This window comes from Dipodomys ordii, unplaced genomic scaffold, assembly GCF_000151885.1.
Source record: "Dipodomys ordii isolate 6190 unplaced genomic scaffold, Dord_2.0 Scaffold49, whole genome shotgun sequence".
NCBI lineage: Eukaryota > Metazoa > Chordata > Mammalia > Rodentia > Heteromyidae > Dipodomys > Dipodomys ordii.
Window position 1 is genome coordinate 3,906,573 of NW_012267265.1, and position 11,868 is coordinate 3,918,440.

The 11,868-nt window shown below is 37.3% G+C and overlaps 1 protein-coding gene across 1 annotated transcript in view; it reads left to right on the forward strand.

The window, feature by feature from the left end:
- Positions 1-6,620, forward strand: part of Mthfd2l (methylenetetrahydrofolate dehydrogenase (NADP+ dependent) 2-like) — a 118,944-nt gene extending 112,324 nt beyond the window's left edge. The window contains exon 6 of the mRNA XM_013020087.1: positions 6,321-6,620. Coding sequence (XP_012875541.1) covers positions 6,321-6,460 — 140 coding nt within the window. The 3' untranslated portion in view covers positions 6,461-6,620. The remainder of the gene's footprint in view (positions 1-6,320) is intronic.
- The last annotated feature ends 5,248 nt before the right edge of the window (positions 6,621-11,868 follow it).

Consider the following 11,868-nt stretch of genomic DNA (forward strand, 5'->3'; position numbering starts at 1 on the left):
CCACACGTGCCTGAGAAGAGAATGCTTCTTAAACATTCCCGTGCATACTTGTCAATTACTAAGCATTCTTTACCTTTCTTGAAAATTCAGTTCCAGATCCTGATCTTCATGTAAATAAATATATATTAACACTGTCCAGCAGCACATAGACTGATTTTTTTTTCCTCTCAAAAATCAATACTCAGGAAAACCAAGGTGGGGAAAAACAGAGACCAAATGTGCTTCTGTGAATCAGATTCATCACTGTCTGCCTCTCATGACTATCTGCAGACTGTGTCTATACCTCTCAGCTTTATTTCAAACACAAAAGACATTTAAAATATGCATTTGAATAGTCAGGTGTGTTAGCAGTAATGTCATAATCTTCTGCCGCCTTCTGAGTAATTTAAAGGGCTCCACTGATGCTACTAAATGCCTATTATTATGTGGAGGAGACCTAACCCAAGACAGGTGCAGATGCACCACCCATCATTCTATGAAGGTTGCTGGGCAGGACAGAACGAATGCATGATAGTTAAATTCCTGCCGGGTGTACAGTGGCAGAGGGAAATTCTTCATACAACAACTCAGACTCTCATCCTCAGTATCCTTTCCTCCACAAGAACTTTACTTTTTGAGCATAAATGCAATAGTAGGCAGTTAGAACACAATTTGGAAGAGGAAAGTCTTATCTGAACCCAAGGAATAAAGCTACTCAGACTGCTAAGCCAGCTGTGTAATTTGAAGTACAGGATGCAATGTAGAGATGGTGACCTCTGAGCACTCAGAGTTAAAATGTAGGAAAATTAATATCTTGGAACCACTTTCCATTTTTTTTCTATTTTAAGAATATCCTCCTAACCTTTTAAGAAAAGGACTCAAGGGGCTGGGAAGGTGGCTCAGTGGTAAAGTGTTTGCCTTGCATGCATGAGGCCCTGGGGGTTCGATTCCTCAGCACCACATAAGCAGAAAAATCTGGAAGTGGTGCTGTGGCTCAAGTGGTAGGGTGCTTGCCTTTAGTTAAAGAGCTGAGGGACAGTGCCCAGGCCCAGAGTTCAGGCCCCACAACTGACAAAAAGAAAGAAAGAAAGAAAGAAAGAAAGAAAGAAAGAAAGAAAGAAAGAAAGAAAGAAAGAAAGAAAGAAAGAAAGAAGAAAGAAAGGAAGGAAGAAAGAAAGGAAGAAAGGAAGAAAGAAAGAAAGAAAAAGGAAGGAAGGAAGAAAGGAAGGAAGGAAGAAAAAGAAAAGGACTCAATTTAGGGCCTTGAATCATTCTTGGGACTTTTCTATTTCATCAGGGTATACTAATATAAATGTGTTGGGATGGGGTAGAATTAGGAAATCATAAAAAAATTTTCAAACCTGACTGTGAATAATGTCTATCAACAGGACAGTGATAAGGCATTATAACTTTATTGAGCTGTACTTATTAAAATAATATAAATGAAGGCAGGTATGGGGTGTACTTAAGTAGTTGGGACTGAGGCTGGAGGATCACTTGTGTCTGCAAGTTCAAGATCAGTGTAAGCAGCATAGATCCCATCTCAAAAGCAGCAACAAAAATTATATGTGAAGTTCTTGACAGGTCATAAAGACCTAACTGGCAGTACTTGTGGGGTTTTTTTCCAAATGTAGTTTCAAAATTGAAAAGCAAACTGTACAAAACAAATATGGACAACAGATTTCTGGCTTTAGCTAACTCTATGACTATATTTTATTGGGAAAAATGTTTTATATTAAAATTTTAGTTTGTCCTTGATCGCTTATTTTGCCATATTTTTAGCAGTATTCAATTTTTATGTATTAGCACTTCAAAGTGCTTTACAATGATACAATTTTTATATACTGTTGCTGTCAACAATAGTAGAAAGTTTTCTCTAAAAGCCCATTGAGGCTTTAAAGCTTTACCAGGATATATGCAAAGGCTCTGAAAAGTATTGTTCATGCCAGCAAACTAGCTTATTGACAAGCAAATAATCCAGTTTATCATCTGAAGCAAAATGAGTAGCTTGAGTTTACCAGTAAATTAGCTTGAATTACATCAATATTGCTTCTGTCTGTCCAAATGCACTAACACATTTCTGAAATTTGATTTTAGGTTTTAAATATTGGTTATTTAGCATCAAAATTTACTGAATGGCTAATCTGTGCATAGATAAATTCTGAACTTAAAAATAATAATAAGAAACACAAGGAGTTGCTCCTGCCATCTAGATACTTATACTTAGTTAAGGGAACAGACCATGCAACAAGTTCTACAATGTATGCAGTGTAAACTCATTGGACTTCATTGCTTTATATGTCCCTCCCCCATGATATAACCACTGTTTTCACTGTATTTGATGTTGGTATAATTTGTGGAAGGGAAGGGAACAAACAAATCGTTTAACTAGGGATACAGGTGGACCCATTTACAATGAGATGTACAAGTCGTTATGTAGAAAAATGAACTTTACAACTTTGGTGGGGGATGGGTGAAGGGGTGGGATATGGGAAGGGATAGGAAGGGGAAACAAGGAGGAGGCAACAATGCTTGATAGGAAATGTATTCATTATCTTGCCCATGTAATTGCAACTCCTCTGTACGGTATTTTCATAATAAAAATTTGTTAAAATCATTGGAAACACAGATAATTTAACTCTTAATTTGATACCTGTGGAATATGTTTTTGAAAAAAATCTATAGTCAGGTAAAATTTTATTTGGTTTTAATGAATAATGAGGCATTTCGTATTGGATAAAGTGGAAGGATAGTCCAAGTGAAAGTCATAGCTCATACAGAGGAAGAAAGGATTAAAAATTTATAGCTGTTTTCCCAGTCTTACATTTCTATAGCAGAGTTCAGAGGATGGAAATATGGGTAATAGAAGGATCCGCTGAGACATAAATATGGCTTTTGGAAAACTGAAATAATATTTCCCAAATCACAATATTCTTGTAATTTTTAAATAACATACTATATTAGTCTGTTTTCCATTGCTACAACAAAATCTCAGAGGCTGGACACTTAGAAATAAAAGAGGCTTAGTTATTTTTTATTCTGGCGATTCAAGAGCATGGCATCCGATTCTGCTTGGCTCTGCTGAGGGAATTGAAATAGTGGAGCACATGTGAAAGTACTAATATAGTAACAATATAGTAAGAACAGAAGCAGAGAGAAAGGTGGATCTTGGTCTTTTTTCTTTTTTTATATTAATAAAAATTTTTAATTGTGAAAATACCTTACAGAGGGTTTACAATTACATGGGCAAGGTAATGAGTACATTTATTATCAAGTATTGTAGCCTCCTCCTTTGTTTCCCCTTCCCATCTCCACCCGCCCCCCAAAGTTGTAAAGTTCATTTTTCAACATAATGACTTGGACATCTCATTGTTGCAATGGGTCCACCTGCATCCCTATTTAAACGATTTGTTTTTTCCCTTCCCTTCCCCCAGTTAAACCAACATCAAATACAGTGAAAACAAGGGTTACACCATGGGGGAGGAACATACAAAGCAACAAAAAATCATCTTAGAAATATGTTAGAAACAATAGCAAGCAAGAAAAACCATTTGAGTCCTTATCTTGGGGTTCATTTCGCCTAACATCAACTTATCTGACCATTTCTGCTTGTCTCATATACTAGTTATTGCAAATAAGGGAAACCATGGGACCTATGTTGCTTTGGGCCTGGCTTACTTCACTTAATATAATTTTTTCCAATCTTTCCATTTCCTAACAAATGGGGCAATGTCATTCTTTCTGATGGAGGCATAGATGTGTGTGTATGTATAGATAGATAGATAGATAGATAGATAGATAGATAGATAGATAGATAGATAGATAGATAGATAGATAGATAGACCACATTTTCTTGATCCATTCATCTACTGAGGAGAATCTGGGTTGGTTCCATCTCTTAGCTATGGTAAAATGCTACAATAAACATAGTTGTGCTGGTAGCTTTAGTATGGTCTTGTTTGTGATCATTTGGGTAAATGCCCAAAAGTGGAATTGCTGGGTCATAGGGCAGCTCTATGTGGTTTTTTTCTTTTTTTTTTTTCTTTTGTAAGTCATGGGGCTTGAACTCTGGGCTTGGGTGCTGTCCCTGAGCTCTTCAACTCAAGGCTAGCACTCTACCACTTGAGCCACAGCACCACTTCCGGTTTTCTGAGTGAAGGGAAAATACACATTGTTTAAATAAGGATACAGGTGGACCCATTGCAACAATGAGATGTACAAGACCTATGTCGAAAAACGAACTTTACAACTTTGGCGCCGGGGTGGGGAGGTGGGCGTGACGGGGTGAGGGGGAGATGGGAAAGGATAGGAAGGGGAAACAAAGGAGGAGGCAACAACGCTTGATAAGAAATGTACTCATTATCTTGCTCATGTAATTGTAACCCCCTATGTACAGTATTTTCACAAAAAAAAAAAAAGTCTCACGGACTTTTTCTGCCCGGGCTGGCTTTGAACTGCGGTCTTGAGATCTCAGCCTCCTAAGTATCTAGGATTACAGGCGTGAGCCACCGGCACCCAGCTTTGAATCTTCTTCTTTTATAATAACTCCATCTCACTAACTAGGGTCTTCCAAGAACTACATTAATCCTTTCAAGTCAGTCTCTTCAAGTCTTAATTATCTCCTACTGGGATTCACTTGTTAAGGTTTCCATCAGGGCTCAATACTGCCTCCTTGGCTGCCATACTTTAAACATATGAAACTTTGGGGACATATCCAAACATCAGTGCCTGCCATCAGAATATTCCTGATAAATGTTACTTGGCTTGTGCCCACTCACATACGTACATGCGTGTGTATGTGTGTATGTATGTATGTATGTATATATGTATGTATGTAAGAGAGAGGGAGAGAGAGTCAGACAGAGACAGACACAGAAAGAAATGCTTGAGCTTATTTGGCCTATTTTAGTAAAACAATATTATTCGTTTGCTTTTTCTGGGTTAAACAATCCTGATATACTACTCCACTTCAAATAAGGTAAAAGCAAGTTTTACAACATCTGACAGGCCATCTATGAAGAGGACCATGTATGTTGTACAAAAATACTAAGAGATCTGAAAAGTATCTCTGGGCTTTGTTTCATGGAGAACCATGTATAACAAACCTGTAAAAGATAACACATCTGAGGGTTGTAATTAATAATGTAAGATGGTGCATTTAAAAAGTCTTGCCTGTGCTAGACTCATACCAAGAGTTATCTGGGAAAACTTTACTGCTCTTATTCACATGATGAAGCACTGAACCATCAAGTCAATGAATGAATGAAGCCAGTCACCTTTAATATTGTGGGTGTGGACACATTCTTCAGCCTTTCTGGGAGTACCATGACATTTCCTTTGAGAATAAAAAGAAACTAAAAAAAGTCTCCCTATCTTTCCCCAGCACTATGTGGGTACGCTCAATAATTCAAGTATGTTAATGGTTTTTACTGGACTTGTACTAGAATGCATTATCTGTGCCCTCAATAATATTGCTGTAACAGGAATTACTCAATTTCTTGAAGACAGTATGCTGAACTGTCTGTATCCCTTTTGAGACTATTGTGTCTTTAAAAAGTAAAGCGACTAGATCAGGTAAATTGGGTCAAACATGGGCTATAGATTTTCATCTGGTAAAGCTTGCAGGAACAAGGAGATGGAAAGAAAAATCTTGATCCTGTCTGCTTTGGATATCATATACAGAGACATTTGTCCGAGGGAGTATGTATGTGTGTTTACTTCATTCTAAAAAAAAGAATAGGAAGAATGGACAAATACAGTCATAATATCCAAATACATATGTGAAAAAGGAACTGTGTCGCTTGAGCATAGATGGGGTGGGGTGAGGGAAGGGGTGACATTGTTCAAGATGCATTGCACTCCTAAATTGACCTGTTGAATGGAAACTACCTTTGTCCAACTACTTAAATAAGATTAAAATATGTCATAAAAACAAATGAAGGAAAATGATCGAAGATTGTGATAGTTATGTGCACAACGTGAAAAAAAAAACAAACCTAAGGCAGCTGTCGGTGACTCACGCCTGTAATCCTCCCTATTCTGGAGGCTGAGATCTGAAGATCGTGGTTCAAAGCCAGCCCTGGCAAAGAAAGTCCGTGAGACTCTTATGTCCAATTAACCACCAAAAAACCAGAAGTGGCATTGTGGCTCAAGTGGTAGAGCACTCACCTGGAGCTGAAGAGCTCAGAGACAGGGTGCAGGCCCAGAGTTCAGACCCCATGACTGAAAAAAACAAAACAAAAATAACACAAACAAACCAAAAACCCCTATGTATAGCATTCTTATAATGTGAAGGTTTCTGATACACTTAGACATGAAGACTATTTTGTTTCCTCTTTTAGCTGTGAAGAAGAAAGCTGGCCTCATCACTCCTGTCCCAGGAGGCGTGGGACCCATGACAGTGGCCATGCTTTTGAAGAACACCCTTCTCGCGGCGAAAAACAGCTCTTATCAAATCCCAGGAAAGAGCCAAATGAACTGAAGTCAAACTGTGTATTTATTTCACAAAGGGCAAAAAACCTTTATATTTTACTACAAAGCTATTTATTTCTACATTGTATTTATTTTTTCATGGATGAAATCCTTGTGGATCAGATGATTCTGATCTTTATGCATTTCCTGCTAATGAATTTTGAGTTTTAGGAAAGACTGAAACAATTCCCACTAAAAAATTGGTAATAATTGCTTGTTTTATGGGTATGTCTTCATAATGGTAAGAAAGGATTTATAATAAAGAAATCTATTTTTGACAATTATGTACCAACATAGTATGTTTCAACAAATGTTTTGTCACTCAAATAGGTACCAATGTCAAATTCAATTCTGGTTTTCCTATAAACATGCTGAATTTTTAATCTACTTCATGTCTTAGGTCATTTGCTGAAAAAGATCTTAAGAATTAAAAGAAAGATAAAATGTTGAAAATAAATTCAGACTATAAGATATCTCTCAAATGCAGCCTACAAGGCCATCCTAATGAGAAACGATATTCTATTAATGGGGAAAAATCATGAAAGACAAGAAATACATTCCATGACTTGAAAAAGTAGTGATTATATCAAATAATGATTGACTGTCATGGTAAAAAATATTTGAAGAACATGTTAGCTTTGCATATCATTTTTTTTCCTTTCGAAAAACTATTAGGCAGTATTTTCAGTGAATAATACTACAAACATCCAGAAAAAAATACACACACACACATATGTAAAACAAAACTCACATTATGGTTTTCTACAAGTGTCAAATGTGATAGAATATAACTGAGGCTATCAGTAAAGGACAGTAGCTGATAGGTCTGTTCACAAGTTCAGCTATCTGACAATGCTTTTAGTTTATGGAAACTAAATTTAGGATGCAACTAAGTACCAAATTCTTTATGCCAACCATTCTTCCCTCTTCCATTATGATATTTGGTTCTTGGAATAGATACCACCATTCTAATGTGATTTTTTTTGTCAGTCATGGGGCCTTAACTCTGGGATTAGGCACTGTCTCTCAGCTCTTTAGCTCAAGGCAAGTGCTCTACCACTTGAGCCACAGTATCACTTCTGGGTTTTTCTGCTTATGTGGTGCTGAGGAACTGTATCTCTGTTACTTGTCTCATGCACTTATGCCCAAACCACATCAGTTACTTGTATATCAATAGTGACTCTTAAATAGTACATGTCTTTATCAGTGCATACTCTTGATTGTGTGAACATGGACTAGATGTTTGTAATTAATAACATCCTACTAATTAATAAACATAATTTGATGAAAAAGAATAGCTGTATTTTTTCTTTTTTTAAATAAGTTTTTTGTTGTGAAAATACTGTACAGAGGGGTTACAATCACATGAGCAAGGTAATGAGTACATTTCTTTTTTGGGGGGGGGATCCGGTCATGGGGCCTGAACTCTGGGCCTGGGCGCTGTCCCTCAGCTCTTCAGCTCAAGGCTAGCACTCTACCACTTGAGCTACAGCGCCACTTCCGGCTTTTTTCTTTTTGCTTATGTGGTGCTGAGGAATCGAACCCAGGGCCTCTGGCATGCAAGACATGCGCTCTACCACTGAGCCACCTTCCCAGCCCATAATGAGTACATTTCTTATCAAGGATTGTTGCCTCCTCCTTTGTATTTTTTAAGATAGCTATATGTTTTCCCCATATGATTACTACTGGTTTCCTTACCTCACTCATGATAGGAAAATGTAGTAAGTTTCATGAAGAGGAAAAGAAAGACATTAGAATGTGTTCTCAAATTGGTCCAGACCACTTTTGTTCAGTAGTCTTGATAGACATGTAAATCCAAAGCTTGCAAGCAAAATTTTAAAAGGGCCTCTTTGTAAAGGTTCCTGACTTCTCAAACAACTAAGGTAATGAGAATACATAGATGTGAAAAAATGGAATGACTGTAATTTGAGCACCCTACCTCCATAGTGCAAGAAACATTATTTTGGAATAATATATTGGAGTCTGCCTTCCAAAACACTAATTGAAATACAAAGAAATGTCTGACACTTACTTAAAGTAGTAAGGGAGACTTTATTCAAGACTATTGCAATGGAATCATGCAGCGATGAGAGACAGAACTCTATAGCAAATACATCTGGCAACGTAAGAGTAGATGAGCAGAGATGGGGGACAAGGGGGGAAAATGACTAAGAAGATTTGATTACTTACCGAGGACAGAGAAATTCTTCCTAAACTAGTTTATCAGTGTTCTTGATAAAAGCATTCCACAGACTTAGATATTAAGGGTAAGAGATGGAAAACTAGATAAGATAGTTACAGAAGGGTGAGTTGTTTTTTTAATGATTTAGTGGGCTTCTTTATTAAAATTAAGCTTTGTCAAGAAGATGCCTCAAAGGAGACTGGGTAGAGTCTGGTGAAGGAAGGAGTCTGTCAGTACATAAAAGAGATAAAGTCAATTCATTGGTATCATGACTTTATTCGTAGGTATTTTGAAACATTGAAGTACAGGCATGCAATTTCCTTCTGGAGGAGAGACATATATTTTCTTTTCCTATATTATTTGTGTCTATAAAGAGACTCCTAAACAATTAATGGGAAGGAGTATAGGGGTGGCAGATGAATGGAAGGAGGGAGGGTAGGTACAGTCATTATATTCAATGCACAAAAAAGAATTAATGGCTGTTGAACAGTACAGACCCAAGAATTATATATATACATATTTCTTGCCTTTCTACATATGTAACATTTTTATCTACATCGATTATATTTTTGAAAGAGTGTAGTTAGACGAAGATGACAAATGTAGGTTGCAGAGTGTTAGAAATGGCAGTGGGCTTAATATGGAAAACACATAAAATATGTAAAAGCATGCTAAATCAATATGTCTACCACATTTAGGGAGCAGTGATTCTTGCAGTTCGAGGTTATAAGATATTACTGATTAGCATAAGAGGGGCTGATTTTGGAGGACAGCTAGTATGTTTTTCATTTAAGTCCTGTTGAATTTGAGGGGACACACTACATAAGTACTGCAGATTTGGGAAGAAGGTTAGTCATAGCTAGCAGAGACCACTACGCCTCCCGTGTCTTTCTACACATACTCATTAGGAACCCCCGTCCTTCACTCAGCATCTGTCATGTGCTATGTGCTTTCTTTTTATTTTTGTAGTTTTGGTCTTGACTCCTTATTAAAAAAATTTCTACTTCCGTTTAACTAGGGATACAGGTGGACCCATTGCAACAATCAGATGTACAAGTCGTTATGTCGAAAAACGAACTTTACAACTTTGGTGGGGGGGGGGAGGATCGGGTGGGGGAAAGAGGGGGCAGTATGGGAAAGGATGAGAAGCGGAAACAAAGAGGAGGCAACAATGCTTGATAAGAAATGTAGTTGTTCTAAGGGTACCTTACCACTTGAGCCATACATTTACTTCTGGATAGTTACTTATTTAGTCCTTGATCCTCAGATCTCAGCCACTTCAGGTGCTAGACATTTATAGGCATGAGACACTAGCCCCTGGCTCTCAACTTCATTTCTTAAAATAACATCATGCTTTAAGGATGCTTCCCTTTTGCTCAATTTCAGAATTTAGAACTAAAAAACATCTGGTGTAAAAATGAAGTATATCTTAATAATTTCCAGAATTTTAAAATGTAAAAAATAAGTCTGTTAAATAAACAAACATGTATGCTGAAAAAAAAGAAATGTACTTGTTTTCTTGCTCATGTAATTGTAACTCCTCTGTACGGTATTCTCACAATAAAAAAAAAATTAAAAAAACTTCTACTTGATGGATGAAGAAATTGATCCTTCCTGACCTTAAAATCTAGCCATGACCCAATGGATAGAGCTAGAGTTTGATGTATACAAGATCTGTTGAAAGTCTGCAGGTCAGAATCTACTCTATAACACCTTCTTAGTGTCCCTAATACCTACCATCACATACCCCAGTCCCATTTGTTAAGACTCACTGCAAGTGAAACTTTGCCAGGAAAAATGTCATGCAAGTGTGATGGAGCAACCTCTCTCAACTGTCCTAGCCCATATTGGTAACCTAAGCCCATGCTGTCCTGTACATATTGATAATAGCTCTCGCTCCTTGCACACTACAGTAGTTGGGTACATACTTTGCCCAGCTCCTTTTTGGAGGCAATAATACACACCGTCTGTTTATTTTATAAACATCACTATGTTCAGCCTAGTGCCAAAGATGTAGAAGGCATTTAATACTTTATGCATGGTATAAATAGCAACTGGATTCATGAGAATTATAAACTTAGGGGAAGAAGCAATAGATCAATGAGCATTTCCTAGTGATAACTAGCTACAAATTCTGGTTGAATTTGTGAAAGAGTAAGAAAAGAAAAAAAAAGACTAAAAGAAAGGAAAGGGTCTCTTCCAGAGATGCTTATGACTAGAGGAGAGAGTGAATACAGTAACGGATGTATAGCTACATGTACAAGGGAAAATTGTTAGGTAAGCTCTTGGCTTCTTGCCTCTTTTTCTTTCCCAAACTTGCCTTAGGTGTTAGGAATGAATAAAGTTATCAGTGAAGTTAGTTTAAAATACCTATCTCCCTCCTTTAGGACGGGCCAGAGAGTATGAGCAGGCTGTCAACTTTAGAAAGTGGGAGTGGAAATCATTAATACAGACCCTGGAGGAAAAGCACTCAGAATGACTCAGAGCTATTTTCTGATTTCAAAATGATAGGTAAGTCCCTAAACAACGTGACCTAATTTTCTAGAGTTGGAAGCATCCACACAGGCAACCATCCATCCTTTTCAGTCTAAACATGTGCAAAAATAAACCCACAGATGATTTAACATTTAGTTTCCTATGATAATGGAAACCTTGATTTTTTTAGATAATTTTAGGACTTACTTCCTCTAAGATCAGTATGCCAATTCCTACTAGGCAAGATAGCTGGGGAAGTGCGAAGTTATCTGATTGGACAGCTGAAAATATGATTGAATCCTGACTCTGGAGCATGTCATTTGGCAAATCACGTTTTTCCCCTCTGTAGGGCTGGGGCTTAAACCTCAATCTCTCTTGTGCCAAGTTTATTCTTAACCACTGAGCTGCAACCCCCTGCATCCTTACTCAAATCTTTTGAGCCTTCATGTCTCATGTATTATCTGAGAATAAAAATAAAGTCAGCCATTTAGTTCTTTATCAACTCCAGACAGATGTGTTGAGTATTTATTTGCCTACTACTAGATTTATTGGGCTAGGATTAGTGAAGAAAGAATTGAGATGTATATGAAAACCTTACAAAATACGATGGATTATATTATCCATAGTTCGAGATTTTTACAGGATGGTCACCCAAATTTCACATCTTAGTGTTTCAAAGATATTTGGAGTAGGGTTGTGGTTCAGTTGTAGATCAGTTGCCAAGCATAGGTGAGGTCTTGGGTGGATAAATAGATGATTGA